The sequence below is a fragment of the Rana temporaria genome, chromosome 5 (genome assembly GCF_905171775.1).
Source record: "Rana temporaria chromosome 5, aRanTem1.1, whole genome shotgun sequence".
In the NCBI taxonomy this organism is placed as follows: domain Eukaryota; kingdom Metazoa; phylum Chordata; class Amphibia; order Anura; family Ranidae; genus Rana; species Rana temporaria.
Genome location: NC_053493.1, coordinates 258464603 through 258492361, shown reverse-complemented (window position 1 = coordinate 258492361; position 27759 = coordinate 258464603). Strand labels below are relative to the sequence as shown.

At 44.0% G+C, this 27759-nt stretch overlaps 1 protein-coding gene across 4 annotated transcripts in view; it reads left to right on the top strand.

The window, feature by feature from the left end:
• Positions 1 to 27759, top strand: part of KIF13A (kinesin family member 13A) — a 301242-nt gene that overhangs the window by 216891 nt on the left and 56592 nt on the right. For all 4 annotated transcript variants that reach the window (XM_040353771.1, XM_040353769.1, XM_040353770.1 and 1 more), the window contains exons 15-17: positions 13316 to 13402; positions 13485 to 13651; positions 22354 to 22561. In XM_040353771.1, coding sequence (XP_040209705.1) covers positions 13316 to 13402; positions 13485 to 13651; positions 22354 to 22561 — 462 coding nt within the window. The remainder of the gene's footprint in view (positions 1 to 13315; positions 13403 to 13484; positions 13652 to 22353; positions 22562 to 27759) is intronic.

Below are 27759 nucleotides of genomic sequence, written 5' to 3'. Positions count from 1 at the left end.
CAACTGTAACCCCTCACTCTCTGCACTGGTGGCAGAAGTACAGTGCCTATCAGGAGGGTTTATCTTTTCAGTGAGAGCACAAACAGCAATTAAAGCCTGACAAAAGTTCTTACCCTTCTTTGCTATATTAATAATAATGGCCCGAATTCACAAAGCACTTACGCAGACGTTTCTCGAGATACGCCGCGTAAGTGTAACTATGCGCCGTCGTATCTGTGCGCCGTGCCCACAAAACTATATACGCCTGAAAATAGGCTTCCTACGACCGACGTATCTTGCCTACGCCGTCGTATCGTGGGCGCATATTTACGCTGGGTGCATTTGCCGCTCCCATTGACTTTCTATGCACATATGAAAATGAGGGAGATACGCCGATTCACGAACGTAGTTGCGCCCGGAGCATAATATATGCAGTTTGCGTAAGTCGTACGTCCGGCGTAAAGTTATTCCCCATATAGGAGGTGCAACTCATGCAAAGGTATGGACCAGGGAACACAAGCCGTCATATCTTTTGTCGTATACGTTGTACGTGAATATGACTAGGCGTATGTTACGTTCACATCGTAGGCAGTGATCCGTCATATCTTAGGGAGTAGTTCCGACGTGATTCTGAGCATGCGCACTGGGATGCGTCCACGGGACGCCGCATGCGCCGTTTGTTTTAAGTACTTCTATGGCGCTTGGCCCATCATTTTCATGGGGTCACGCCTCATTAGCATGGCTCACGCCCACTTCCACCTACGCTGGCTTACGCCGAGGAAACCCAGTGTATCTTTAGGAGCGAGTGCTTTGTGAATCCAGTGCTTGCCTCTGTGCGCTGCGTCGGCTTAGCGATACGCTACGCCCGCATAAATATGCGCCGATGTATGTGAATCCGGGCCAATATGTTTTAGCTGAAGTTTTACTAAACCCCTGGCTTTTTTTTTAAACCTGTAAGGCAATGTCATAATGTGCTAGTATGCATTGCATGCTAGCACATTATGTGAAACTTACCTTAGAACAAAGCCCTCCAGCAGCACAATGTCACCGAGGATGGCGCTTCTATTTTCACCCCGTCTTCCTTCCCTGTTCAGGACTCCGGCTGTGTGAGTTGCCGGAGCCGCAATGATGTCACTACCGCCATTTACAGCACAGGACTCTGAAGGGTATGCTGTTCCTTCAGAGCGAATGCGCCAGTGACATCACTGGCTGTATCTACAGTAGATATCTCCTAAACGATGCATGTTTAGGAGATATTTACAGTACCTATAGGTAAGCCTTATTATTTGCTTATTTATAGGTACAATTCATGCATGTGAGTTTACTCCCACTTTAAGGGATCATTCAGATGGGTGCTGACACCCATCCTGCGTACTGAGCTGCTGATCTGAACTCAAACATTGTGCATTTGGATCAGTGCACCTACACCTGCATGCATGTAAAATTTTGACATGAGGTTGAGTACATTCAACCGATGCATCTGCATCCATTTATAGAGGCTGCCTGCGCACAGTTCCAAGGCAGAAGTAGACGCAGAGAACAGCATCTCAGCATTTAGGACGAGTAAAGGAGCACTAATGGGGGAAAATACAAATGTTAAAATATTTTAAAACATTTGTGCACAGGCTTAAAGCTAAGCTGTGACCAGGCTCTTGACATTCAAACATTTCCACAATTTTAACAAATTGTAAATAAGCATTAAAATTAGCCTTCACTGTCATCTGTAACTACTGGCAATGTAGAGAAATGCATCCTCAAAGTTCACAAAAGAATTGGTGTAGAAGTTCAAGTCTGCTTTTGACATTTTGCTTTTCCTTCTTCCCGTTTTAGGCCTAGTTTACACCAATCCCACGTACATATGATCGATTTTTAATGTCGTGGAAAAAAACAAACGTTTTTCTCGACGTGATTCCTCTCAAGCCTGCCTTGCATACACTCGATCGTGATAAAACATGCTCAAGCATAGCACGGTGACGTACAACACATACGATGGCACTATAAAGGGGAAGTTCCATTTTGAATGGTGCCACCCTTTGGCCTGATTATGCTAATTTCTCGTCTCATAACTTTCTTCTGAGCAAGCGTGTTTTTTCCCCATCGTTAAAGCGTACACACGACCGTTTTCCACGACGAGAAAACATAGAGCATGTTCTAAATTTTTAATGCCCATTTTTCTCGACGAGAAAAATGCTCTGGAGCCTACACACGACCATTTTTAACGACCAATTTAAAAAATTGCATTTTTCTTGTCATGAAAAACGGTCGTGTGTATGCGGCATTACAGTTGAGGGGCCACAAACCACATGGTTGATCTAGATTTTTACCACTCCTCCAAGCTCCCCCTCTTAATCTGCAAGAGCAGCAAATGGGTGTACACATGCCATGGGTTTGATGCTTTGCATCCCGGTGCAACAAAAATGTTCCCCCCTGTCCTGTTCGCTGGGCAATACCACTCATTGTATGTGATCCATTCACCTGAATGAGGTCTCCCCACAACCGTGTGCAATACAAGCAGTTGCAGTTTGGTGGTGCAGGTTTTAAGAGGTTAAACCAGGCAGTCAGTAGGTAGCATAACACCCCCTCTCCACCTGTCAATCTCCCTTTGAATAGCAATTAACAGTGGACCACGCTTCAGAGGGCTGATGCCAGCGCAAACAAACCTTAACTGCTTTGTGTTTACATTAAGGCTTCATTTCCATGGACGTTTTTACAGCCACTTTTTTTAGCCTTTTTTACAGCTTAAAAACGCCTGTCCATGTTTAAAAAAAGAGCTAAAAAATGCAGCGATAGCGTTTTTGCGCGTTTGAGCGTTGTTTAGCGTTTTTTAATGTCTGGCGTTTTTACAGCTCTAAGGCTGGAGCTTCAGAACGCACTGTTCCTGGTTTTTTTGTGCAGCTTAAAAACGGCTCAGCCATCTACAGCTCAAAAACGTCATGGTGGGCATGAGGCCATAGACTAACATGGAGAGCCGTTTTTAAGCTGAAAAAACGCTCAGAAAAGTGGCTGTAAAAACATCCAAAAACGTCCATGGAAATGAAGCCTAAAGATTAGAAGGCTGGCAGGCCGCAGATTTAGGGCTGGCAAGTCAAATCAGCTACTGACAGAAAAATCTTTTACGTATATGCTTGGTGACATTTCTACTTTAACACAGAAAATGTAAAATAGCCCTTTATGATGAGTGTGAGATGTCATTAAGTTATTGTTTATGTTGTAAGATGAGCTGTTGCCATCAGTTTAGACCAGGAACTTTTTTTATTTTCTTAACAACTAAGTCCATGTTGTAAATTCATGTTTTAATTTCTAATATGTGACTTTATTTCAGGAGTGGCTATGAGTAAACTATAAAATTATTTAGCCACTTAGTAATTATACTGTTGCCTATTTTGTTCATTTCCATGCACGCCCCCAATAATAACACGCGTCAGCTGCATAATGGACCTGTATCCTCCTGTGCTTTAGGCATTTGTTAGCTGCAGTTATTATCCTGTGATCATTAAAAACTGCAGAGTAAGATCATCTTCCTGACAGCTGTGTGTAGAGCTGTTATTAATGATGATGGTGTTATTGTTAAACCTGCTAATAAAATGGACAAACCCTACAGACCACTGTCCTATGGGGGCTGTTAAATTCAACCCGGCACTATGAAGTTTTCTCTGTCATCCAAATGAGTGATTGTGATGCTTCTTTTCTTTACTGGGCGCCAGAAGGCTTAATTTATGTGTCTGATAATGGTTGATCAGACTACTTAGGGAGCCCTTGCTATATCTGGGAAGTTAATTATTGTTACAGTGTAAATTAGAGCTACCTGTAACCATGACATGTGCAGTGAGGAGAACATGAACTAAGCTACTGAAGCTGAACTCAAGGCAGGTGTAAAAGAAAATGGAGGCCTATCATAAAAAAAACATGGGGGCTACAGCTACTGATTACTTCTTCTAAAAATGTTAGTGGCCTGGCAGTTACTTCAGTATTTTTGAGGCACTATTTAGAAACAATTATTCAGACTTATGCATGGTTTTCTGATCTGCATACTCCTCTCCTTGGGACATTCTGAGGCCACAAATCAACTATGACAGCTCCTTTATTTCTTTCAGGGCAGAGTTACTAAAATCTGCATTAAAGTGGAGGTTCACCCGGAAATGTAAATTTTTAACCACTTAAAGACCTCAGGTGTTTTTCAGATTTGGTGTTTGCAAGACTAAAACAGTTTTTTCTGCTAGAAAATTACTTAAAACCCCCAAACATTATATATTTTTTTTTTCTAACACCCTAGAGAATAAAATGGCGGTCATCGCAATACTTTTTGTCACACCGTATTTGCGCAGCAGTCTTACAAGCGCATTTTTTTTGGAAAAAATTCACTTTTTTGAATTAAAAAATAAGACAACAATAAATTTTGCCCAATTTTTTTATATATTGTGAAAGATAATGTTACGCCGAGTAAAATGATACCCAACATGTCACGCTTTAAAATTGCGCCCGCTCGTGGCATGGCGTCAAACTTTTACCCTTAAAAATCTAGATAGGCGACGTTTAAAAAATTCTATAAGTTGCATTTTTTGAGCTACAGAGTAGCTCTAGGGCTATAATTATTGCTCTCGCTCTAACGATCGCGGCGATACCTCACTTGTGTGATTTGAACACCGTTTTCATATGCGGGCGCTACTCGCGTATGCGTTCGCTTCTGCGCGCGAGCTCGTCAGGACGGTGCGCTTTAAAAAATTTTTTTTTTTGTTTTCTTATTTAATTTTATTGATTTTATTATTTTTTACACTAAAATATAAAAAAAAAAAAAAAAGATCACTTTTATTCCTATTACAAGGAATGTAAACATCCCTTGTAATAGAAAAAAGCATGACAGGTCCTCTTAAATATGAGATCTGGGGTCAAAAAGACCTCAGATCTCATATTTAGGCTTAAATGCAAAAAAAAAAAAAAAAAAAGGAAAATTTGTCATTTAAAAAAATGACAGAAAAAAAATTGTCTCTTTAAGAGGCTGGGCGGGACTGACGTTTTGACGTCACTTCCGCCCAGCAGAGCTATGAGGACGGGTGGGGGCCATCTCCAGGCGGCAGCATCGGATCTCCTCCGCCGCTACCGACGGCTCCGGTAAGCGGCGGAGGGCGCGGAAAAGCGGCGGGAGGGGGGGGGGCCCTCTCCCGCCACCGATAACGGCGATCTCGCGGTGAATCCGCCGCGGAGACCGCCGTTATCGTTTACACGGCCGCCCGCTGAAAACATGGATATCTCAGTTGTGGCAGCAGCTGCTGCCGTTACTGAGATATCCATGTTTAAAAAGAGGACGTATATATACAGTGGGGGGTCCTTTTTAATATTAGATTGATGTTCATTTTGTCTAGGGGAATCGGCTAGTTTTTTTAAAAACAAAGCAGTACTTACCGTTTTAGAGAGCGATCTTCTCCGCCGCTTCCGGGTATGGGCTGCGGGACTGGGCATTCCTATTTGATTGACAGTCTTCCGACAGGCTTCCGACGGTCGCATCTATCGCGTCACGATTTTCCGAAAGTAGCCAAACGTCGGTGCGCAGGCGCCGTATAGAGCCGCCTCGACGTTCGGCTTCTTTCGGCTACTCGTGATGCGATAGATGCGACCGTTGGAAGCCTTTCGGAAGACTGTCAATCAAATAGGAACGCCCAGTTCCGAAGACCATACCCGTAAGCGGCAGAGAAGATCGCTCTCTAAAACAGTAAGTACTGCTTTGTTTTTAAAAAAACTAGCCGATTCCCCTAGACAAAATGAGCATGAATCTAATGTTAAAAACATTTTTTCTGGTGAACTCCCGCTTTAAATCTTGATGACACTATAAAGGTTCATTGTAAGTTGAAATACTTGCCTAAGAACGATGCACCACTGTGACCGGGGACATGTCACCCTGGAGTTACTTACTCTTGCATACTAACGGTACACAATTGTCGGGCAACAAAAAAGGAATGTAGTAACGCATTACAAGGAATTTCAGCTCTTGAGCGCCCTTTGGGTCCCTTCTGCGAATTTTGTGTTTGGTGAGCGCCGATTCCGAGCGTGCGTGTTTGTACTTTAAACTTTTGCGTGACGGATTTGTGTACTGACCATCAGAAAATCTGACAACCAAACGTTGTCTGACGAAAATTTGCTAGCATGTCATCCAACAATTGTCAAAAGGAGCATACTAACAGTCAGATTTTAGGACAACATTCTGTCAACATACAATCCCCTGCCAACAATCGGATCATGTGTACGAGGCTTAAGAGGAACACAAGATACTTTTCTAAATTAGGAATTCATACTTTAACTAGTTGCCGACCAGCCGCCGTCGTTTTACGGCGGCAGGTCGGCTCCCCTGTGCGAGAGCCCCTAGCTATACGTCGGCTCTCGCGCAGGCCACTAGGCTCGCCCCCGACTCCCGTGCGCGTGCCCGGCGGGCGCGATCTCCGCCGTGCACAGGCGATCGCTCGTTACAGAGCGAGGACCGGGAGCTGTGTGTGTAAACACACAGCTCCCGGTCCTGTCAGGGAGAGAAATGCTGATCTTCTGTTCATACAATGTATGAACAGAAGATCAATCATTTCCCCATGTCAGTCCACCCCCCCTTCAGTTAGAACACACCCAGGGAACATACTTAACCCATTCCCTGCCCCCTAGTGTTAACCCCTTCACTGCCAGTGGCATTTTTATAGTAATCCAATGCGTTTTTTAGCACTGATGGTCCCAAAAATGTGTCAAAAGTGTCCGAAGTGTCCATCATAATGTCGCAGTACCAAAAAGAAAATCGCTGATCCCCGCCATTACTAGTAAAAAAAAAATATGAATAAAAATACCCCCTATTTTGTAAACGCTATAACTTTTTTCCTTATCAATAACCAATCAATAAAAGCTTTATTTTTTTTTACGAAAAATATGTAGAAGAATACGTATCGGCCTAAACTGAGGAAAAAAAGTGTTTTTTATATATTTTTGGGGAAAAGTAAAAAAATATTCATTTTTTTTTAAATTGTTGCTCTATTTTTGTTTATAGCGCAAAAACTAAAAACCGCAGAGGTGATCAAATACCACCAAAATAAAGCTCTATTTGTGGGGGAAAAAGGACGCCAATTTTGTTTGGGAGCCACGTCGCAAGACCGCGCATATGTCAGTTAAAGCGACGCAGTGCCGAATCGCAAAAAGTGCTCTGGTCTTTGACCAGCAATATGGTCCGGGGGTTAAGTGGTTAATATGAACCAGAGTCACTTTAAATTTGTTAAGTAGGTTTTAAGAGACAGGTAGAAACCCTAGTACATACTTCAAAAGTATTTACTTTTTTGTTATTTAAATTTCCAAGAATAAATACGCTATACAAATGGAGTTATGTGCAGCATAAAGGCAAAGAGTTAATGTCCCTGAACAAAAGGACACAGTCTTCTATTCCAAGCTCTGTGTTTCACAGTGACTGTCTTGCAATAGCATGTCTGACATGTGAGCCAGCACAATAGCCCAGAGTTGGGAGCTGTAGTGTGCCAGCCAGGGTGTGATCCAGACAGTGGGGTTGCTGACTGTAAGAGAAGCCTAGGGGAGGAGTTGGGTGGCAGATGGAAGGAGTGACACACATAGCAGGAATGAATAGGAAACATGAGAGGCAGAGGAAGTGCAAAGTGCTTTGGATGCAGTCAGCATTTATTTGGCTGATTTATAAAGAAAAACCTGTTCGTTTCTCTGTGTGGAGCTAATGTCAGCACACAAAATGTTATATTGGGGATCTGGGCTTTCCAAGACTTCCACTGGCGGTTTGAATATTACATAACCTAATGTGTCTGGGACAAAAAAAGGATTACAATACAAAATCAATCTTCAACTTTCAATGTGCTGTCATTGTATTGTCTCTGGAGAATGAGCTATGGGCTCTTTTGGTTAGCTTTTCTGAAAACATAATTTCCCATAGCCACATGAGTTACATTGTATACGTTTGTTATTTTATGTATTTTATATATTTTGTTATTTTATCCTTCAAAGTCTTGTATCAAAATCTTCAGTTCTGAAAAGTAAATTATACATTAGTGTGAGATTGTATTTCCCCAAAATGTAATGAACATTTAATTATTAATATTTCTTTTAATATAATGCCATGAGTTATTTCACCACCACAATCTGCTCCCTTTCCTGCTCTCCTCAAGACACCTCATACAAACTCAACGTTTTTCATTAGCTTCTGACTGGTATTTACCAGTCAGAAGCTAATGAAAAATTTTGGATATAAAAAAAAGAAAAATTTAGTATATTCATCAGATCTGTGCATTAAATGCTTACCAGGGCCCAATTTACCCAGTACTAATTTTTAGTGTAAAGATGTCACCCCCCAATAGACCACTATTGTTTTATTTGCTGGTATTGCAGGGAGAAAGAATCTGCATGGTACCCTGCGTGATATAGGTGCACCCTGATGAGCTAGCAGTAGCATTGAGGAAACAGAGTTGGATGGGGTGAACGGTCTTCTTAAAGCGGAGGTCCAGCGGTAAAAAAAATTAAACACTGTAGCTGCTGACTTTTAATAAGTGCACTTACCTGTCCAGGTTGCCCGCGATGTCGAGCTTTGAGGAGATCCTGAAAGGTTGCACTTGCAAGACTCGCCTTATGCGAACACTCAAGGCTACGTATCAGGGCGAGGAGTTCTTCCGTGCGGTGGGTCCTCTCCTGTTTAAGACGGGCCCCTATTCTGATCAGTGTGCCCCTGACAACCGCCTTGTGGGCCTCCTAGACCACCAGGGGGTTGGTAACGGACTCTCCATTAATGGAGAAGTACTCCCTCAGAGTGTTCAGTAAATCAGAACGGGTTTCCTCCAACTGAAGCAAGGCTTCATTTAGTCTCCAGGATGGGGGGGTACCGGGTCATGGCCCCAGTTGGAGTGTCAGGTGGACTGGCACATGGTCCAAGAAAGACATGACATCGATGGAGGTGGACACTACACTGGTTAGGTCTTTATGCAACAAAAGCAGATAATCTAGCCATGAGTACGTGTGGTGCACCTGGGAGAAAAAGGTATAGTCCCAGTTCTGTGGATTGAGCAACCAGGGTCCACCAGTCACAGGGTATGGAGATCCGCCTTCAGGCGCGACTAGGAGAGGTGAGAGGCGCTACACGAGACGTCAAGGGACAAATCCATTGCAAAGTTGAGGTCCCCGCCAAAAACAAGCATCCCCTCCGCGAACTCCAGAAGTTCAGGAAGAAGTCTACGCAGGAATTGTGGATGGTCCGCGTTGGGGAAGTATACGTTGTATACTTTGGGAAAAGTGACCCGCACATCAAACACCGTCCCCTTCAAAAGGAGAAAACGACCCTGCACATCCACCCACTGCGCTCCGACGTCCATGGCACCGATTTGGCCAGCAGGATGCTAACCCCCTTTGATTTAGAGATCAAAGTCAATCGAGTCTTTTTCCCAAGCCATATGTAGGATCTCCTCCTTGGTGGTGAAGAAATGCACCCTGCAGAGAACATCCCGCGGCAGGTCTGTGGTGGCGGGGCCCCGCGATGACAGTAATGGGGCCCAGTACACAGTGAACCCTGTCCAGCTATAGCTCTGAGGTCAGGGGCTTGCCTAGGATTTGGTTCAGGATGGCTACCATAGTGGCCCATAGATCTGGACCCATGGTGGTCTCAGGGATGCCTCTGAGGCGTAGATTGTTCCGCCTACTCCTGTTCTCACTGTTGTCCAGCTGCAGTTGGACTTCAACAAGATGGTGATGGAAGGCCCATTGCTCTGTCTCCAGGCTAGTGATGCGTGCATCAGTGGTAGTGGTGGAGGACTCCAGGACAGTGACTCTCGCCTCCACCGTATCTACCTGTTGGCGGAGATCATGCAGCTCCTGTGAGAGAGCATTTACAATGGAGGTTGCCATGTCATGCAGGTCCTGCTTGGTGGGCAAGCCTGCTATTATGTCCCAGAGGTAGCCCTCTCCATGGTCGCCTGTCCCTCCTGTGGAGTCTAAACACAGCTGGATGTCAAACTGCGGGATTGCAGGGGACAATATAGGGGAGAGCGGTCTGTCTGTCTGAGAAGGCAAATCCCCAGCCACAGCAGCCCCTGCCAGTGTGCCCTTCTTACTTGTTGCAGTGGCACCATTTTGTACAGTGCAGCAGGGGAAGAAGCGGCGTGCTGCCGTAGGAAGTAGTGGGTGATTTTTGGTCCCTTCTGCTCCCCCGTGATCAGCGGGTGTTTGCGGTCCCCGGGAATGTAAAAGTAGCATGCTCTGGCATCTCTAAGCCACGCCCCTTCATATTTTTTTGAGTCGTAGACATTTCTTTACCAACTTGCATACTTTTTTTGCTAATAGAAAATCACATAGAAACAGAATTCTATCTCTCCTCATGGGGAACATTTCTGCATTTTTGTATTGCCTCTGACTAGCACACAGAAAAAAACAATAGCTACAGTTGCTGTGTGGGCTGATTTCATTTTTCAAACTGTATTACCATTGCAATGCTATCATGTATTTTTTCTCTGTAATCAACTTTAAAAAAAGTGTATTATATCCATTATTTTGAAAGTAAACAAACTTGCAAGTTTATAAGGAAATAAAGAACGCAAAAGGATTCCAACCAACTCCTCCTTAACCACTTTCCACCGACCTGGCGCATATATGTGGCCTCTCGGTGAGTGGGCCTAGATAAACACTTCACTGTGCTGAGAGAGCGCTCCCTGCACACTCCCAGCACAGCACTTAACGCATACTGGAAAGCTCCTAGTGCATACTTGTGATTGGGAGCTTTCCGATCATGTTACCGCTGTAAATGCCAATCACAGTGGTCACATGATTGGAATTCCCGCCTCCGTCTCCCGGTATTTAGATCCAGTTAAAACGCTGATGGCGGCGTAAAGACGTTAAAGTATAAGTCGTCCCCCCCCCCTTTTTGCAAGTGAAACAATGTGTATTTATTATATTTTTTATTTGGACCTGTAAAGCATTGCACCCATGATCATCAGATCACAAGTGCCATGCAGGACTATCTGCTCATACCTTGTACGAGCAGGCAGTTACACACCAAAAGGAAGCCTCAATGAACTACCTAGAGCACTCAATAGTGCCCTAGTAATTCATTGATAAATTCAAGCTGGCAGCAGGGCTGTCTTTATTATTGATTGGACCCTCAAAAACATTTTCTTGGGCCTGTCGAGTCTTTCCTGAACAATCAGTGCAGCTGGAAACACTGATCATTGTACTCTGCCAGCGGGGGAGGCTCCCCACTGTCAGAATCAAATGCCAGAGTGGGAGGGATTTGAGATGGATGCGTAAATTGGCTCTTTTTTTTTTTTCATTCAACCAGCGGGTTGAGCAAAACAAAAAAAATGAATCATGTATGGCCAACTTAAATCATATGGAAATTTTGTATCCATACCTTACACATGACGAGGAGCTCAGGAAGAGAAGCTCAGGAGGAACTGGAGATGAATGAGGAGGAACTTGGGAAGAAGGAATAGGAGCTCAGGAGGAACTGGCGACTAATGGGGAAGAGCTCAGGAAAATCTGGGAAAGAATAAAGAGAATATCAGGGGGAAATGGAGAAGAATAAGGAGGAGCTCAAGAAGAATGAGGAGGTGCTCATGGAGAATAAGGAGGTTCTCAGGAAGAACTGGGGAAGAATGAAGAGGAGCTTAGGAAGAACTGAAGAAGAATGAGGAGCAGCTCAGGAAGAATGAGGAGGAGCTTAGGAACAACTAAGGAAGAACAGGGAGGATCTCAGGAAGAACTGAAGAAAAATGGGGGAGGAACTCAGGAAGAATGATGGGGGAATAAAGTAGAGTCCAGGAAGGAGGTGTAGGTTTTTGTCAATCTGACAGCCAGCTTGTCAGATTTACACACATTTCCATCGGCTGCAGGAGTGTGTGTAAAAAAAAAACACTGTCACCCCCGTACGACATAGGTTGGTGGCAGCAAAAGGATTAATCGTACAGGTCACAGGTATGATCCATAGACCTTAGGTGTATGCTTGTACTTTCAGGTGATTGCACGTTCGTAAAGCTTTTGAAGATATGCCCCCTAGGCATCCCCTTTAACCATACCCCAGGCCATGAATTATCAGTTTTTTCTTAGTGTCCTAAGGTAGTGGACGTCTTCTCCCTTATACAGGAATCACTCTTAAGGCCCATACACACGATCGGATATTCCGACAACAATTGTCCGATGGACGTGTTTTGTCGGATAATCCGACCGACTGTATGCTCCATCGGACAATTGTTGTTGGAATTTCCGACAACAAATGTTGGCTGTGCATGCTCTCAAATTGTCTGACAACAAAAGTGTTAGGTCGGGTCATCCGATCGTGTGTACACAGATCCGTCAGACTAAAATCCAAAGTACAAACACGCATGCTCAGAAGCAATGCTAACCATAAGACAACATTAGCAGAAGTTGCCCAAAGGGTTGCGCTAAAGAGCAGAAAAACCACGTAGTATGTCTAGTACGTCACTATGTTCGTGTTTGTTGACTGAAAAGTTCTGCCGTGTGTATGCATAACAAGTTCACGGACAACGCCCGTGAATTTGTCCGATGGTAGTCCGATTGTGTGTACGAGTCTTTAGTCTAACTAGTTTATTATTTTACATATGATTCTTTTTATACAATAGAAGCAGTGCATTCAGATCAGTACATCCTTGGTTAAACCTTGGAAGCCCACACCGTGGGGACAGCCATGTATATATGTCTTAGTGACCTTACATTGTCCGTTCCTGCAAGAGCAGCAATCAGGGTGAATGCATAAATGTTCTCTGTTAGGCCCCGTACAGACGAGCGGACAGTCCGATGAAAACGGTCCGCCGGACCGTTTTCATCGGACATGTCCGCTCTGAGATTTCTGTCTGATGGTTGTACACACCATCAAACCGAAATCCGCGCGGACATGATACGCGGTGACGTCGCCGCGCCGATGACCTGGCGACGTGCGCGGCCCTGAAAGGTCAATGCTTCCACGCATGCGTCGAATCACTTCGACGCATGCGAGGGCTTTCGGCCGAGCGGACATGTCCGGTGAGTCTGTACAGACGACCGAACATGTCCGACGGACAGGCTTCCAGCGGACATGTTTCTTAGCATGCTAAGAAACATTTGTCTGCTGGAAACCTGTCCGATCCACCGGAAAATTGTCCAGTCGGCCGTACACACGACCGAACATGTCCGCGGATCTGGTCCGACGGACCAGTTTCAGCAGACATGTTCGGTCGTGTGTACGAGGCCTAAGGTTTTACAAAGTATGTTGGCAATTACTGTATATCAAAGAATACATACATTTGTACTGTTTATATTTGCCTATTTTCTTTTCATGTAAGCAGTGTCTTTGTTATTATGCCATGTGTTTTATTTTCTGTAGGACATGTGTGAATGGGGTGCAGATATGCTTCACAACCCCCTTGTGGCACGGAGACAGGATCCTTTGGGGAAACAACCATTTCTTCAGGTAGCTATGATCACATATCCTTCTCTTGTTTATAATGTAGATGGATATTTATTCTAATCTACCATTTATAATGTGTCAACAGGCTGAACCTGCCAAACAGGAAACGAAAAGAATGGCTGAAGGAATTTGAGAAAGAAGCTGGTAATACTGAAACTGATCTGGATGCGACAAGTGAAGCTTCATCAGAACCAGACTATAATTATGAATTTGCACAGATGGAAGTGATAATGAAGGCTTTGAACAGCAATGGTTAGTAATTTGGGCTCTAAGCCAGAAGCTACTAGAGAATTTACATGCTTTTCTCCTGCTAGGGAAAAAATAAAAAAATATGCTTATTTTCTTGTGAATACATTTTCGTTGAATATTGAAAAACATTTGCACCACTACTTTCTGTAAATATGTTTTCCCTGTAGTTATAGTTTTCAGTATTTGATTAATGGAAACCTCTCAGAATATCCTATCCAGCCTTGGAGGTAGCTATTTTCCGCTTGCTAGAAGTGATTCTGGTTCAAGGGCAGATTGTTCTCTTGCACAATAACTTGTCACCATGCAGCTAGCTTTTCCCCAGTGGGTCCAGTGATGACACCCACCAGTGGTGCTCCTCAGCAGAAAGAAGTATGTAAGATTTTTAGAGGTTCCCTTTAAAGTTGAACTTCAGGAACAAAAAACTTTAACTTAATCATACACTATATTAACAAAAGTATTGGGACACACATTTGTGAGGTCAGGCACTGATCTTGGACGAGAATGCCTGGCTCGCAGCCTCTGCTATAATTCATCCCAAAGGTGTCATCGGGTTGAGGCCAGGACTCTATGTGCAGGCCAGTCAAGTTCCTTCACCCAAACCTTTAAAAAAGTTCCTTCACCCAAAACTCACTCATCCATGTCTTTATGAACCTATTGTGCACTGGTCCAAATCATTTGGTGGAGGGGGGATTATGGTGTGAGGTTGTTTTTCAGGGGTTGGGCTTGGCACCTTATTGCCAGTGAAGGGTACTCTTAAAGCATTAGCATACCAAGACACGAACAGTTTGGGGCTGACCCCTTCCTGTTCCAACATAACTGCGTGCCGGTGCACAAAACAAGGTCGATAAAGACATGGATGAGCAAATTTGGGGTGGAGGAACTGGACTGGCCTGCACAGTCCTGACCTCAACCCAATAGAACACCTTTGGGATGAATTATGCCCTGTACACATGATAGGTTAGTCTGATGAAAACTGTCTGATGGATTTTTTCCATCAGTTATCCGATGAAGCTGACTGATGATCAGTCGTGCCTACACACCATCAATTAAAAAAACGATCATGTCAGAACGCGGTGACGTAAAACACAATGACGTGCTGAAAAAAATAAAGTTCACTGCTTCCAAGCATGCATCGACTTGATTCTGAGCATGCGTGGATTTTTAACCAATGGACGTACCTACAGACGATCGTTTTTTTCTATATGTTTTTTATCCATCAGATAATTTTAAATCAAGTTCCTATTTTTTTAACCTATGGATAAATAACCGATGGGGCCCACATACGATCGGTTTGGTCTGATGAAAACGGTCCATCAGACCGTTTTCATCAGACTAACCTATCGTGTGTACGCAGCATTAGAGCGGAGACTGTGAGCTAGGCTTTTTTGTCCACATCAGTGCCTGACCTCACAAATGTGCTTCTGGAAGAATGGTCAAACATTCCAATAGACACACTCCTAAACCCTGTGGACAGCCTCCCCAGAAGAGTTAAAGCTTTTAAAGCTTCAAAGGGCGGGGTCAACTCAATATTGAACCCTACGGACAAAGACTGGGATGCCATTAAAGTTCATGTTTATGTAAGGTCAGTACCAATACTTTTGGTAATATAGTGTATTTCTCCATAGCCACATAGGATAAAAATCATCTTTGGTTGCACCAAATGACTTGGCAAAACCTGATATTGCCTTCTAAACATAGTAGCAACATCATCACTGGGCTATACATAGCCTGTGCAGAAAGCAAGGATCAAGCAGGCTCGCCCCTATTGGCTGGCTGTTGAAAGCTGCAGGGGGACAATTACAAGAAAAGTCACCCTGCAAATTAAAGAAAACTGCATAAAGGCATAAATTTCACATTACATTACTACAGAGGCTTAGAACAAATACACAAAACACACAACGATTTAATAAGAATAACCATGCCTCTTGTATGTTTATGGTCAACCGAGGTAGAGAGTAGGCATAGTGACCTTTACAATTTCCACCTTGTACAATCAGGGAATACCTATTCTTTGAAAAAATACAAGGCCTTCTATGAATGGTGGCAATGCAGAGACAGTGACCCCCTGTTGTCAGTGTGCAGAAGGAAAGCCGCATTAACAGGAATCGAAAGATCGTCGCTATCACTGTAATTACGTCAAACTTGACAAATGCAATTATGCAAAAAAGATCATACCTTGAGTTCAGCTTTAAAGAACAGTCTTAGCGCTTGCTGGCTATGATGGCCCAGCACGACCAACCCCTCACTACAATCTCTTCCCTTCAGACTCCTAAGGGGGGAACCGTGTCCTCCCAACAAGATGTTCTCCAAACCTTTTGGGATTTCTATAAGTCATTGTATTCTTCCAGTTTGCCCACAGATTTCCGACCCGAGTCCCTGAGTGATTTGATGGACCCGTTGGCACTAGGCTGGCTTTCGGACGGGGAGAGGGAGACTTTAGTTAGACCGATCACGGCCCTCGAGGTACAAAACGCCATTCAGTCCTTCCCACCGAGGAAGGCGCCTGGCCCAGATGGGCTCCCCCTAGATTTTTACAGGGCACATGTGGGCCTTTTGGCCCCCCTGTTGGCCCAGCTTTACACTTCAAGCCTGACAGACGGGAATCTCCCTTTGTCCATGTACCATGCACACTTGACACTGATATACAAACCTCCCAAGGACCCAACTCTGTGTGCTTCATACCGGCCCATTGCTCTCCTCAACACCGACTTTAAAATCCTGACTAAACTTCTTGCCCTTCGACTATACCCCATGCTGCCCACGGTAATAGACTCAGATCAAACGGGCTTCATGCCCCGGAGGTCCACGGATGTGAACCTCAGGAGGCTTTTCACCAACATACATACCCAGCACCTAACCGTGGGAACGAGGACTGTGGCCTCGTTGGACGTCGAAAAGGCCTTCGACACAGTCGAGTGGCCTTTTCTATGGGAAACGTTGCGAAGAATGGGATTCCCCTTACGGTTTATCGACTGGCTTCAGGTAATTTACAGAGCCCCCACCTCCTCGGTGCGTCTGAATGGGGGACTATCTGTCCCCTTCAGGCTCTATCGGGGAACGAGGCAGGGTTGCCCTCTCTCTCCAGCCCTTTTTGCCCTTGCCATTGGACTCCGTGTGGGCTTGCTGGAGGAGAGGGTGGCCCTGTACGCGGATGATATGCTGCTATTTTTAAATGACGCTGGTCCCTCGCTGCGGGGTGCACTGACGGTGCTGGATGCGTTCACCTTGGTCACTGGACTCAGGGTGAATTGGTCCAAGTCGCTGCTCTTCCCGATTGACCAGGCAGCCAGGTCTACTTCCCCACCTGATAATCCTCTCTGTTGGGTTGACTCATTTAAGTACCTAGGAGTACATGTTTCAGCCTTGGCCACAGACTTTATTTTATTAAATTTGACCCCAGTCCTCCTGGAGACTCAGTCGAGGATTAAGGCCTGGGAAAATCTCCCGCTATCTGTTTGGGGAAGGGTAAATCTCCTTAAGATGAAAATCGTCCCAAAGTTTATATACCTCTTCCGCCACTCCCCTCAGTGGGTGCCCAAGTCCTTCTTTTGCAAACTAAACCAAATTTTCTCCTCTTTCATTTGGGGCGCCTCCCCGCCGCGATATAAATTAGCAACGTTAATGAGGCCTCGGACGCAGGGGGGAATGGCATTCCCCGACTGCTACAAATACTTTCTGGCGACCCAGTTGGTGACCGCGGCCTGGTGGTTATGCCCGGACGGGACTAACACCTCCACTGCCCTGGAAGCCTCGGTGGTCGGTTCGCTGGAGGCCCTCCGGTTCTTGCTGTTCCGGGGCCCACGCGCGCCGTACCCCCTGACACCTTCCATGCTTACCACACTACGGGCATGGCGGACGGGACTAGCGATTGAAAAATGCAAACCCACCGAGGTTTCCCCCAATGCTCCTATCTGGCTGAACCCAACCTTGGACCACTTCTATAGACTTCCAGATCCTGTTGCGTGGTCTAGACGCGGCATCAAGTTGATGTCACACATTGTCTCGCAAAATGAGTTGACGCCCTTCGAGGAGCTCCGGTTCACATTTAATCTACCTCCACATTATGTTTTCAGACATCACCAACTGACACATGCGTTTACAGCACAATTTCCTCGGTCATCATGCATCGTGGCCCAGTCGGAGCTGGAGAGAACACTTAGGTTTGGTTGTGATGCAAAGCCCACTTCGCGCTTGTACTCCTACCTGATCTTTGTGTCTCTCCCTCCCTTGGACGGGCTGAGATCCAGGTGGCAGAGTGACATACCCACATTGGATACGGACGATTGGGATGACGTGTGGGACCTCCCCTTTAACACCCTGGTCTCGGTTCGGGACAGACTAGTGCAATTTAAAATTGTGCATAGAGCATACTTCACCCCGCATAGACTTCATAAAATGAACCCTGCGCACTCCCCGGAGTGTTGGAGATGCAGCGCCTCCCCTGGCGATTTCTCTCACATTTTTTGGCAATGCCCTGTTGTGAAACAATATTGGGAGGAGGTGCTAACATTGGTTAACAAAGTTGCGGCAGTTCAATTGCCCCTGGCAATGGAGGTCTGCCTCCTGGGTATCGTTGAAAACATTGTTCCATCCTCAGCTAAACGTACACTGATAAGCCTGCTACTTTTTTATGCACGTAAGAATATTGCTATGCATTGGAAGAAACCCACACCCCCCTCCCTGATGCAGTGGAGACGTCTGGTTAACTCCAGCCTCCCCCTGTACAAAGATACATATTTCAACCGTGGATGTCCACAGAAATATGATAAAGTTTGGCGAGCCTGGTTAGCTGAGTCGGAAACTGCCGGCTGATCTTTATATATAACCAGCACCCCTATCACTTAGCATGGGTCCCACTGCTGATATGGACTAGTCTCAGGTGTCGACATGTGAGTTTGTGCCATGCTGATGGCTGGGTGCACCCCTGCTCCCTACATGCCTGTCATTGCAACTGAAGCGCACTGTGGTAGTGAATTGTAGCACAAAATTTCCTGTATACTATATGCACAATTGAGCTGTGTAATTGTATGTCTTTGTCTTGTCTGTTGTAATTTTTCTTTCCTGTATGCTGTAAAAACTTTAATAAAAACAATTTGAAAAAAAAAAAAAAGAACAGTCTTAGGAAAATTGTCATCGCCACCTGTGATTTCTGCAAGTCCAGTAGGCTTCCTGTGTTGACTATAGCAGGTAACAAATTGGTGTCCCTTTTTGTCTATTAAAATGACCATACTGTCATGCGTAGCCTGGCAAACTATATATAACTAACATATCCATAACTGTTTATCATTCAGAGTGGATTGGTGTGGAGACACCCCACACACAGTTAGCACAGACACTGATCACAGCTTAAATCCCATCCATAGTTCAGCAGGCTTTCAACAGTGGGGTTGAAGCCAGATCTGCGTATTCTGGCCAGCAGCTTTCCCCAGGGCTGCTTTATGACATTATGCTTCTCCCACTTTTTGCACATCACTTCCTTGCTCATACACTAAACTCAGTCATGTGAGATTGTGTTGATTGAGTCACCTCTTAGTTATTGTTTTTTCTTGTATATATCCATAGGATAAAAAAATACATTAAAGTGGAGTTCCACCCATAAATATAACATTACATCAGTAGTTTAAAAAAAAATGTCATTAGTCCTTTAAGAAATTTTTTTTTTTTTTTTAGATGCCTTCAAAGTGTTGTTGCTAGGCAGAAAAGTTAATCTTCCCTCTTCCTGAACCTAGGTGCTTAAGCTTCCTAACCTACACCGCACAGACTCATGGGAATGTAGTGGGTGTAACTTTCCAGGAGTCTGTGCACTCCCCAGTCTCGAAGAATCATGTGATTTGGACAGTACAGGTGCTGAAACCTGATCTGAAACCTATTACACTGCTTGTGCAGGAAGTCATACAGTCTGGCTTCATGATGCCCACACTTAAGATGGCCCCAGTCAATTTCTATTTTATAAAGTGTCTAAATGCTGTAACAACCTAACAAAACGGACCTTAGTTTACAGACTAACTTTACTAGAATACATTAAGCTTGTGTATTACAGGGGTATTTATATATAAAAAGTGAAATTGTGGCCGGAACTCCGCTTTAAAGATTCAAATGAATAAATATACGTAATTGGTGATGAAATATACGTTTTACCTCTGTAAAGGTGTTTAAAAAATGTATCTACTGTATATTACCATTGTAAAAACAGTACTTTTGTTTAATACTGAAAAAATCTGTATATTACTGGTCTGATTTTGTGCTGAGGAAGAAGAAATTGGAGCACATCATGTAACCGAGAACTACTGGACCTCTTCTATGTGGAAATCCTTCTACAGGATCTTCCCTCCTGCCCGGTGGAGTGAGATCATCGACTACTTGTACCATGGCTGGCACAAAGGTCTAATGCTGAATTGTGCATGGGCCTGGTTTGACTGCTTGGGCGCTGTGCATATTGTATTGAAAGTTATTGTACTATTAGAGGCTTTTGTCTTACACATGATAAAGACAAATAGCAGAAAAACTGTTAAGGTATGTTGATGCATTATTTGAAGTAAATAGAGGGGAATTCAGTAAAGCCCTAACAACACTTTTCTGCTGTGACAGATTTAAAAATTCCCATTAACCATGGTAGCTTTACCATACCTCCCAACTTTTTGAGATGAGAATGAGGGACACCTATCAGCAAAAGTATGCAGGCATAAGACACACCCCTTGCCACGCCCCTTAAAGGAGAATTGTACAAAAAACAACATTGGTTAAATCCACAAGTGCTTTTTTTTACCACTACTATTCCTTTATATTGGCTTGTGGAATTTACAAATGCAGCAATTTAGAAATCAGATGAAAGGTTTAAGGCTGGAAAATACTTTTTGATAGATAAAAAGTGCATTTCATATACAACTATACAGATCAAATCAAAATGAGGGACAAATGAGGAGGAATGAGGGACGGAGGGACATTGCTCCAAATCAGGGACAGTCCCTCAAAATCAAGGACAGTTGAGAGGTATGGCTTTACTGACATGTGCAGCAGATTCAAGTAATTCCTAAAAGTTTGAATCTTACAAAGTGGCAATATGACTGCATCAAATTAAAAAAAAATTATGTCAAGTTCAGATAATGAAACTGGGGGTAATTGAAAACGAATCTAAGGTGACATACAGAGACGGCCACAATGTCTGTCTCTGTACGCTGTGTAGCAGGCGGCATATTTACCCTCTCATTACCTGTCACTGATTAAGAATGCTGTGGGCTTCATAGCTGACAGCCACCTAGTAACCAGTGATACTAACTTTGGGTAGAGCCTGATGGGGAAACAGAGACCCTAGTTCCCTGTCAGGTCTGCTTTCTCCTTGTGATTAACAGCAAGCAGTAAGCAGATTATGCCTTTGATGGTGAGGCACTCGTCCTACATGGAGATTTTCTAGCATGTTGGAAAATATCCTTGGGAATTTGCCAAATACTTCTGTTATGCAGCAAAGGGAAGGGTCCATGTATCGCATTTAAAATGCTGTATATTTTTGGGTAAATAATGGGCAAGTTATAGAAACTCTTTCGACAATGGGCAGATATTTCTGACATTTGCCAATCTATGGCCACCTTAGGTTGAACTTGCATTCAGCATCATAATTCAAAGACTATGATACATTGTTTTGTGAATTTTATAGATGCCTTATATTGGCACAAAGGTGTATGTACTTCAACCCACAATTCTAAGCTGACTTTGACAACCCTCTATGATAGGTCCTAATGCCAGTGTGAAAAGCTTTTATATTTCAATAAGCAAACATTAAGGCCTCGTTCAGACAATGGTGCAGATACTTCAGTTTTTCTGTACGCGTTAAAAAAAAAAAAATTGTTCTCTATGTACCCTGTTAACACCACAGCACTGGTATCACGTGCGGATTTTTTCTGCACAGGACAACAACTGACATGGCATTACCATTGGTTCGAATAGGGCACATAACTGATATGCATTAAAACTGATGTGAAACTGATGTTGGGTTTTCCCATCAGTTTCCATTAGTTTTCATGCACGTATGGTATGAACAAGCCCTTAGTCTTATGTATTAACTGTGAAAGTAAACATTGTACAGTGTTATGCCCCAATCACAAATCAGATTTAAACCCTTACTAGGAAACCCTTACTAGGAAAATTATAGATTTCGACGACTGGTGGCAGATAAGCAAGATAGAATAGTTCTACTGTAATGTAAATTATGTTTACGACGGCTACAAAAAATAAAGACTTTTTTTACCCAGAATAGAGGTACATGATCCCCAAAATTAAATCAACCTGTTGCGTACTCTATTGAATATAAATGTATTAACCTTGAGAAATGATTGGGGCCTAGAACAAAGAAATCAATACCACACACCCAGCAAACTTATGTACTTATGCCATTGGCTATCTAATTTTTTTTTTTTACTCATTCCCAATTCCTGATTTTGAGTGTTGCACAATACTTTATTTAATATCTTGTCATGTACTGCATGGCTTGCAAACATGATGATACTTTGTTTTATTGACGTATGACTTACATGCTTGTTATTGTGTTCTTTATCTGTTTACCCATATTTCAATGTTGTATGAAGTGAGAGCCTTCAAATAAATATATATATTTTAATGTTTCAGTGTCATCTCTTAAAAATACTTGTGCGTATAGCAAGTAATGATGACTGTGCTAATCCTAGATTTTCACCAATGGTATGTTTCTGCAGATCCTGTCCACAGTGTTGTCCAAGTCCTGGAGAAGCAGTATTTGGAGGAAAAGAGAAATGCTCTGGAAGAACAGCGGCTCATGTATGAGAGAGAGCTAGAACAACTACGACATCAGCTATCCCCAGAAAGACACCAGCACAGCAACGAGCGCCTCTCCTACACCTCTCAAACAACACAGCAGAAAATGAACATGTGGGCAGAGGAGCGGTACGATCATAATATTCAGATATAGCTAGAGTGGGATTATGTGTGTGTTAAAGTGTTATGTGGAAAACCATAATGCTGAGGATGTAGACACAATGTTAAGTTTGGTCCCTCACTTGTTTGGGTACAAAGTCTAAATGCATACACCTACAGAGGCACATTAAGGTGATCCTGGTCTCCTGTTGCTTCCATTGTTGAACAGAAATGCCTTTGTGCCTATCTGATTAAGTTTCACTTTATTATCGGGGCTTGAGTTTCAAATGCCTCCTAGCCGAAATCTAGCAATGTCATCCCACTGTCCAATCAGGGTGTCCTTACTGGACACTGAGGTAGTATCATTAGAAAGAAATAAGACCAACTCAGCCAAAAGGTCAGCACAGGCCACACAATAACAAGCTGGAAAGAAAAATCTGAGTGAGTGAATGTTGAGCAAATTATGGATGTTGTATGTTCATTTTTCAGCACTGATCTTTTCTGTGCAGTCTTGAATCTATATTTTTGGGCCTTCGATCCTCTTATATCCATAAGCCTATTTTCCCTGTCTTTAGACCATGGGTGCTCAACTGGCGACCAGCTGTTGCAAAACTACAAATCCCATGAGGCATTACAACGCTGACAGTTACAAGCATGACTCCCAAAGGCATGATGGGATTTCTTGTTTTGTAATAGCTGGAGGGCCACAGGTTGAGCACCCATGCTTTAGACCAGGTGTGCCCAACCAGTGGCCTGGGGGCCACATATAGCCCGCGGATCCCTCAGATATGGCCCGCGACCTCCTGCTCTGTGATGGTGGGTTGGCAAGCCCAGATCTTGGGTTCCCAACCCTTTATCTCTGAGCATTAGTGTTGTGAATGAAACGAGAAGTAGAGGAAGCAAGGGGGTGCGGAGCAGAGATGCATAAGCCAATGCTTCCTGTATAGCACAGGCTCCTGTCACAGGCGGAGTGATAGCAAATGTGCTCTGCCTGACTTATTTTCGGTTATTATAGGTCAGTTCATTACTAAAATCACAGTGTATATATGGGCATATCTTTTGCATTGGTTACTGGGCTGCTTTGAAACTGATCCACAGGTGTAGCGCAGTGTGCCTGCGGGTTACCTGCACTGAGCCGTTGACTTCGGTAAATAAACCTGCATGTTTGGTTCGCTTTCTGAAAGTGCACCACACCTGCAGGATATAATAGAAATCTATACAAAAGTGCAGCTAACCCACAGGAAAGCCACAGGTGCACTGCACCCACAGTGAGGGTAAACTGCAGCTCATCAGTGTTAAAGCAGCCTTAGGCCCCTTTTCACAGGATCAGTCTGACCCAATTGGGCCCTCCATTCACCTCTATGGAGCGGCAGATGAAAACGGACTTGTGTCCATTTACACCCGCCTACCTCCAATTCGATCCGCTAAAAAAAATAGAAGGGGATCCGTCCCCTTCCGTCTGGGTAGATCAGATCAGAGGGCCCATAGAGTAGAGTGGGCTGCGTTCATGTCCACTCTGCAGTATGCATGTTATCCGCCCGCTCCACTCATTGTGGCCCGCGACCAGTTACCAAGCCGCTTAAATGGCCCTCCCTCTTCAAAAGGTTGGGCACCCCTGCTTTAGACGGTCTTTAGTAAAAATTGTACATGATTCTAAACGCTATGACATAATATAATAAAGCAGTGGCGGACAGATTTCCGCTAAATGCATGACTTTTATATGAATTTGTTTCAAATGTAGGTAACTTTTTAACAACTACACATACTACTAAGGCAAACATCTAACACTTATATGGTGTACAAGGCGAATAGCTTGTTTACAGTGGGATCATACGCTTTAATTGGTATTCACAGAGGAGCAAAAGCCAGTTCTGTTTGCCAAAATTCTTTAGGTTCTCATTAGCAGCCTGTATCCTTTGATAACATAGAGAAAAAACCATGCTTGCAACTTTAACCACTTCAGCCCCGGTAGATTTTACCCCTTTCTGACATGAGCACTTTTTACAATTTGGCACTGCGTCACTTTAACTGACAATTGCGCGGTCATAATTTTGCGTCCTTTTTTTACCACAAATAGAGCTTTCTTTTGATGGTAGTTGACCACCTCTGCGGTTTAAATTTTTTACGCTATAAACAAAAAAAGAGCGACAATTTAGAAAAAAAAAATACATATATATATTTTATACTCTTTGCTATAATATGTCCCAATTTTTTTTTTTTTTAAATGTCTTCATCCGTTTAGACCCCTTTCACACTGAAGCGTTTTTACAGCGTTTTAGCGTTAAAAATAGCGGTATTAAAACGCTCATAAAACGCTCTCAATGCATCTCAATGGACCCTTTCACACTGAGTCCTGCAAGCAGCATCTTTGGAGCAGCTTTTGGGTGCTGAAAAAACGCTCCAAAAACGCCCCTCTCCATTGAAATGAATTGAAAGCGCTGTAAAAACGCCTTGCCCTTTCACACTGAGGCACTGCAAAAACGCCCTAAAACGTTAGGGTCTTAGCGGTGCTTTACCAGCACATTGGGATTGCAGATGAGGCTTCGCTTGATTAACGCTCGAATAACGCCCCAGTGTGAAAGGGGCCTTGGGCCAATATATATTCTTCTACATATTTTTGGTAAACAGAATTGCAATAAGCGTATATTGATTGGTTTGTGCAAAAGTTATAGGCCCAGATTCACAGCCGAGATAGCCAAGATATGACGGAGTATCTCAGATACTTCGTCGTATCTCTCAGAGTATCTATGCGACTGATTCATAGAATCAGTTACGCATAGATATCCCTAAGATCCGACAGGTGTAATTGTTTTACACTGTCGGATCTTAGGATGCAATACCGCGGCCGCCGCTGGGGGGAGTTCGTTCGTAAACCAGCGTCGGGTATGCAAATTAGTAGTTACGGAGATCCACGACGGTTTTTCACGTTCGCTACGTCGCTGCTAGTCTAGTTTCCCGTCGCAAAGTTAGTCGTCGATTTTTAAACCAATCAATATACGCTTATTCCGTTTTTTTTAACAAAAATATGTAGAAGAATACGTATCGGCCTAAACCGAGGGAAATTTTTATTTTTAAAAAAAAAAATTGGGATATTATTATAACAAAAAGTAAAAAATATTGTTTTTTTTCCAAATTTTCTGTCTTTTTATGTTTATAGCGCAAAAAAAAAAATCGCAGAGATGATCAAATACCACCAAAAGAAAGCTCTCTTCGTGGGAAAAAAATGATAAAAATATAATTTGGGTACCGTGTTTATGACCGCGCAATTGTCATTCAAAATGCGTCAGCGCTGAAAGCTGAAAATTATTCTGGGCACGAAGGGGGTTTAAGTGCCCAGTAATGAAGTGGTTAAAGGCTGCACTTCAGTTCCCCAGATACTGTAGGCCATGCTGTTTTTGTTTCTGTTATACCTAATGTCTGATGTCCGTCTCTTTTTCTATAACCACATATTCCAAACATTGAAAAATATCTTGTTCAAAAAAAAAAGTTTCATCTTCTTCAAATTAGAATATGGCAGACTTTATGGATCACAAGAGCACTGTCATGTTCTCCAATATTGAAAGCAGTACACATATTTTTGGAAGTACTCATAAGAATGATGACGCAAGAAAAACAAGTAACCATACAGAATGATGTGGGAGTAGAGCGAAGGCAGTGTTTATAGTGGAGTCATTATTAGAGTGAATTTGTTGCTTTGCTCTGCATGGCCAAAGCACAGATTTGCTTTAATGATGTTGGAATAGGATCACATTTTATTTAATGTCCATCCCTGTGACAGCCACTAACCATGTTTTTTTTCCTGTACTTATAGTATACAACAGCTCTCTTTTCAAGTATGGGACATTCGTCAGTATGCCTAAATAATACTTTTTTTATGGATGTCTCTTACATAAAAACTTGGCATACTTTTTTGTTCCATATTGACGATGCATTACATTTACACAATATGGATAATGCAAGCTTTAAATACATTCAAAGGCCTGGATTCACAAAGCACTTACGCCGACGTATAACAAGTTACGCCGACGTAAGTGCAAATGTGCGCCGTCGTATCTGTGCGCCAGACCCACAAACAGATATGCGCCCAAAACCAGGCTACACCCCGCCGACGTAGCTTGCTTACGCCAGCGTAGGGTGGGCACACATTTAGGCTGGGTGCATGGTGCGGCTCCCATTGATTAGCCATTCAAACATGCAAATTAGGGAAATACGGCGATTCACAAACTTGCGTCCGCTCGATGCAGGCTACGCGAGGTGCGCTTAAGGCCCCGTACACACGACCAAACATGTATGCTGAAACTGGTCCGCGGGCCAGTTTCAGCATACATGTTCGGTCGTGTGTAGGCGCGAGCGGGCCGAATTCCAGCAAACATTTGCCCGCCGGGCCTTTTCCCAGCGGGCAAATATTCCTGGACGTGTTTTAAAACCGTCCGCTGGAATCCTGCCCGCTCGGACATGTACGGTCGTCAGTACAGACCTACCGTACATGTCCGAGCGCCCGCCGTCCCTCGCATGCGTCGAATGACTTCGACGCATGCGTGGAAGCCTTTAAATGGCAGGCCCGCCCACGTCGCCGCATCATCGCTGCGTCATCGTCGTGGCGACGACGCGGACACGCCCCGCGTATTGTTTACGCGCGGACCTCTGTACGATGGTTAGTACAACCATCGTACAGAAGCCCTCTGGCAGGCATGTACGGTGAAAACGGTCCGACGGACCGGTTTCACCGTACATGTTTGCTCGTGAGTACCCGGCCTGAGTTGTACGTCGGCATAAAGTTATTCCCCATAAAGGAGGTGCAACCCAGAAGCAGACATACAAAGGTCTGCATCAGGGAACACAAGCCGGCGTATTTTACGTTGGACGTGTGTCTGGCTGGGCGTAGGTTACGTTCACGCCGTACGCAGTGATCCGGCGTAGTTTAGGCAGTTGTTCCGACGTGGTTGTGAGCATGGGCAGGGGAATGCGTCCACGTCACGGCGCATGCGCAGTTCGTGATACGTATCTGTCTGGCGCTCAGACCATCATTTGCATGGGGTCACGCCTCATTTGCATGGGTCACGCCCACTTCCACCTACGCTGGCTTACGCCTTAGAATCCCACGCCACGCTGGCGCAGCGTTGGGAGCACTGGCTTGCTGAATTCATTGCTTGTCTCTCTCTGCTGCATTGGTGTAGCGTACATTGGTTACTCTACGGCGGCGTAATGTGCGCCCACTCTCTGTGAAT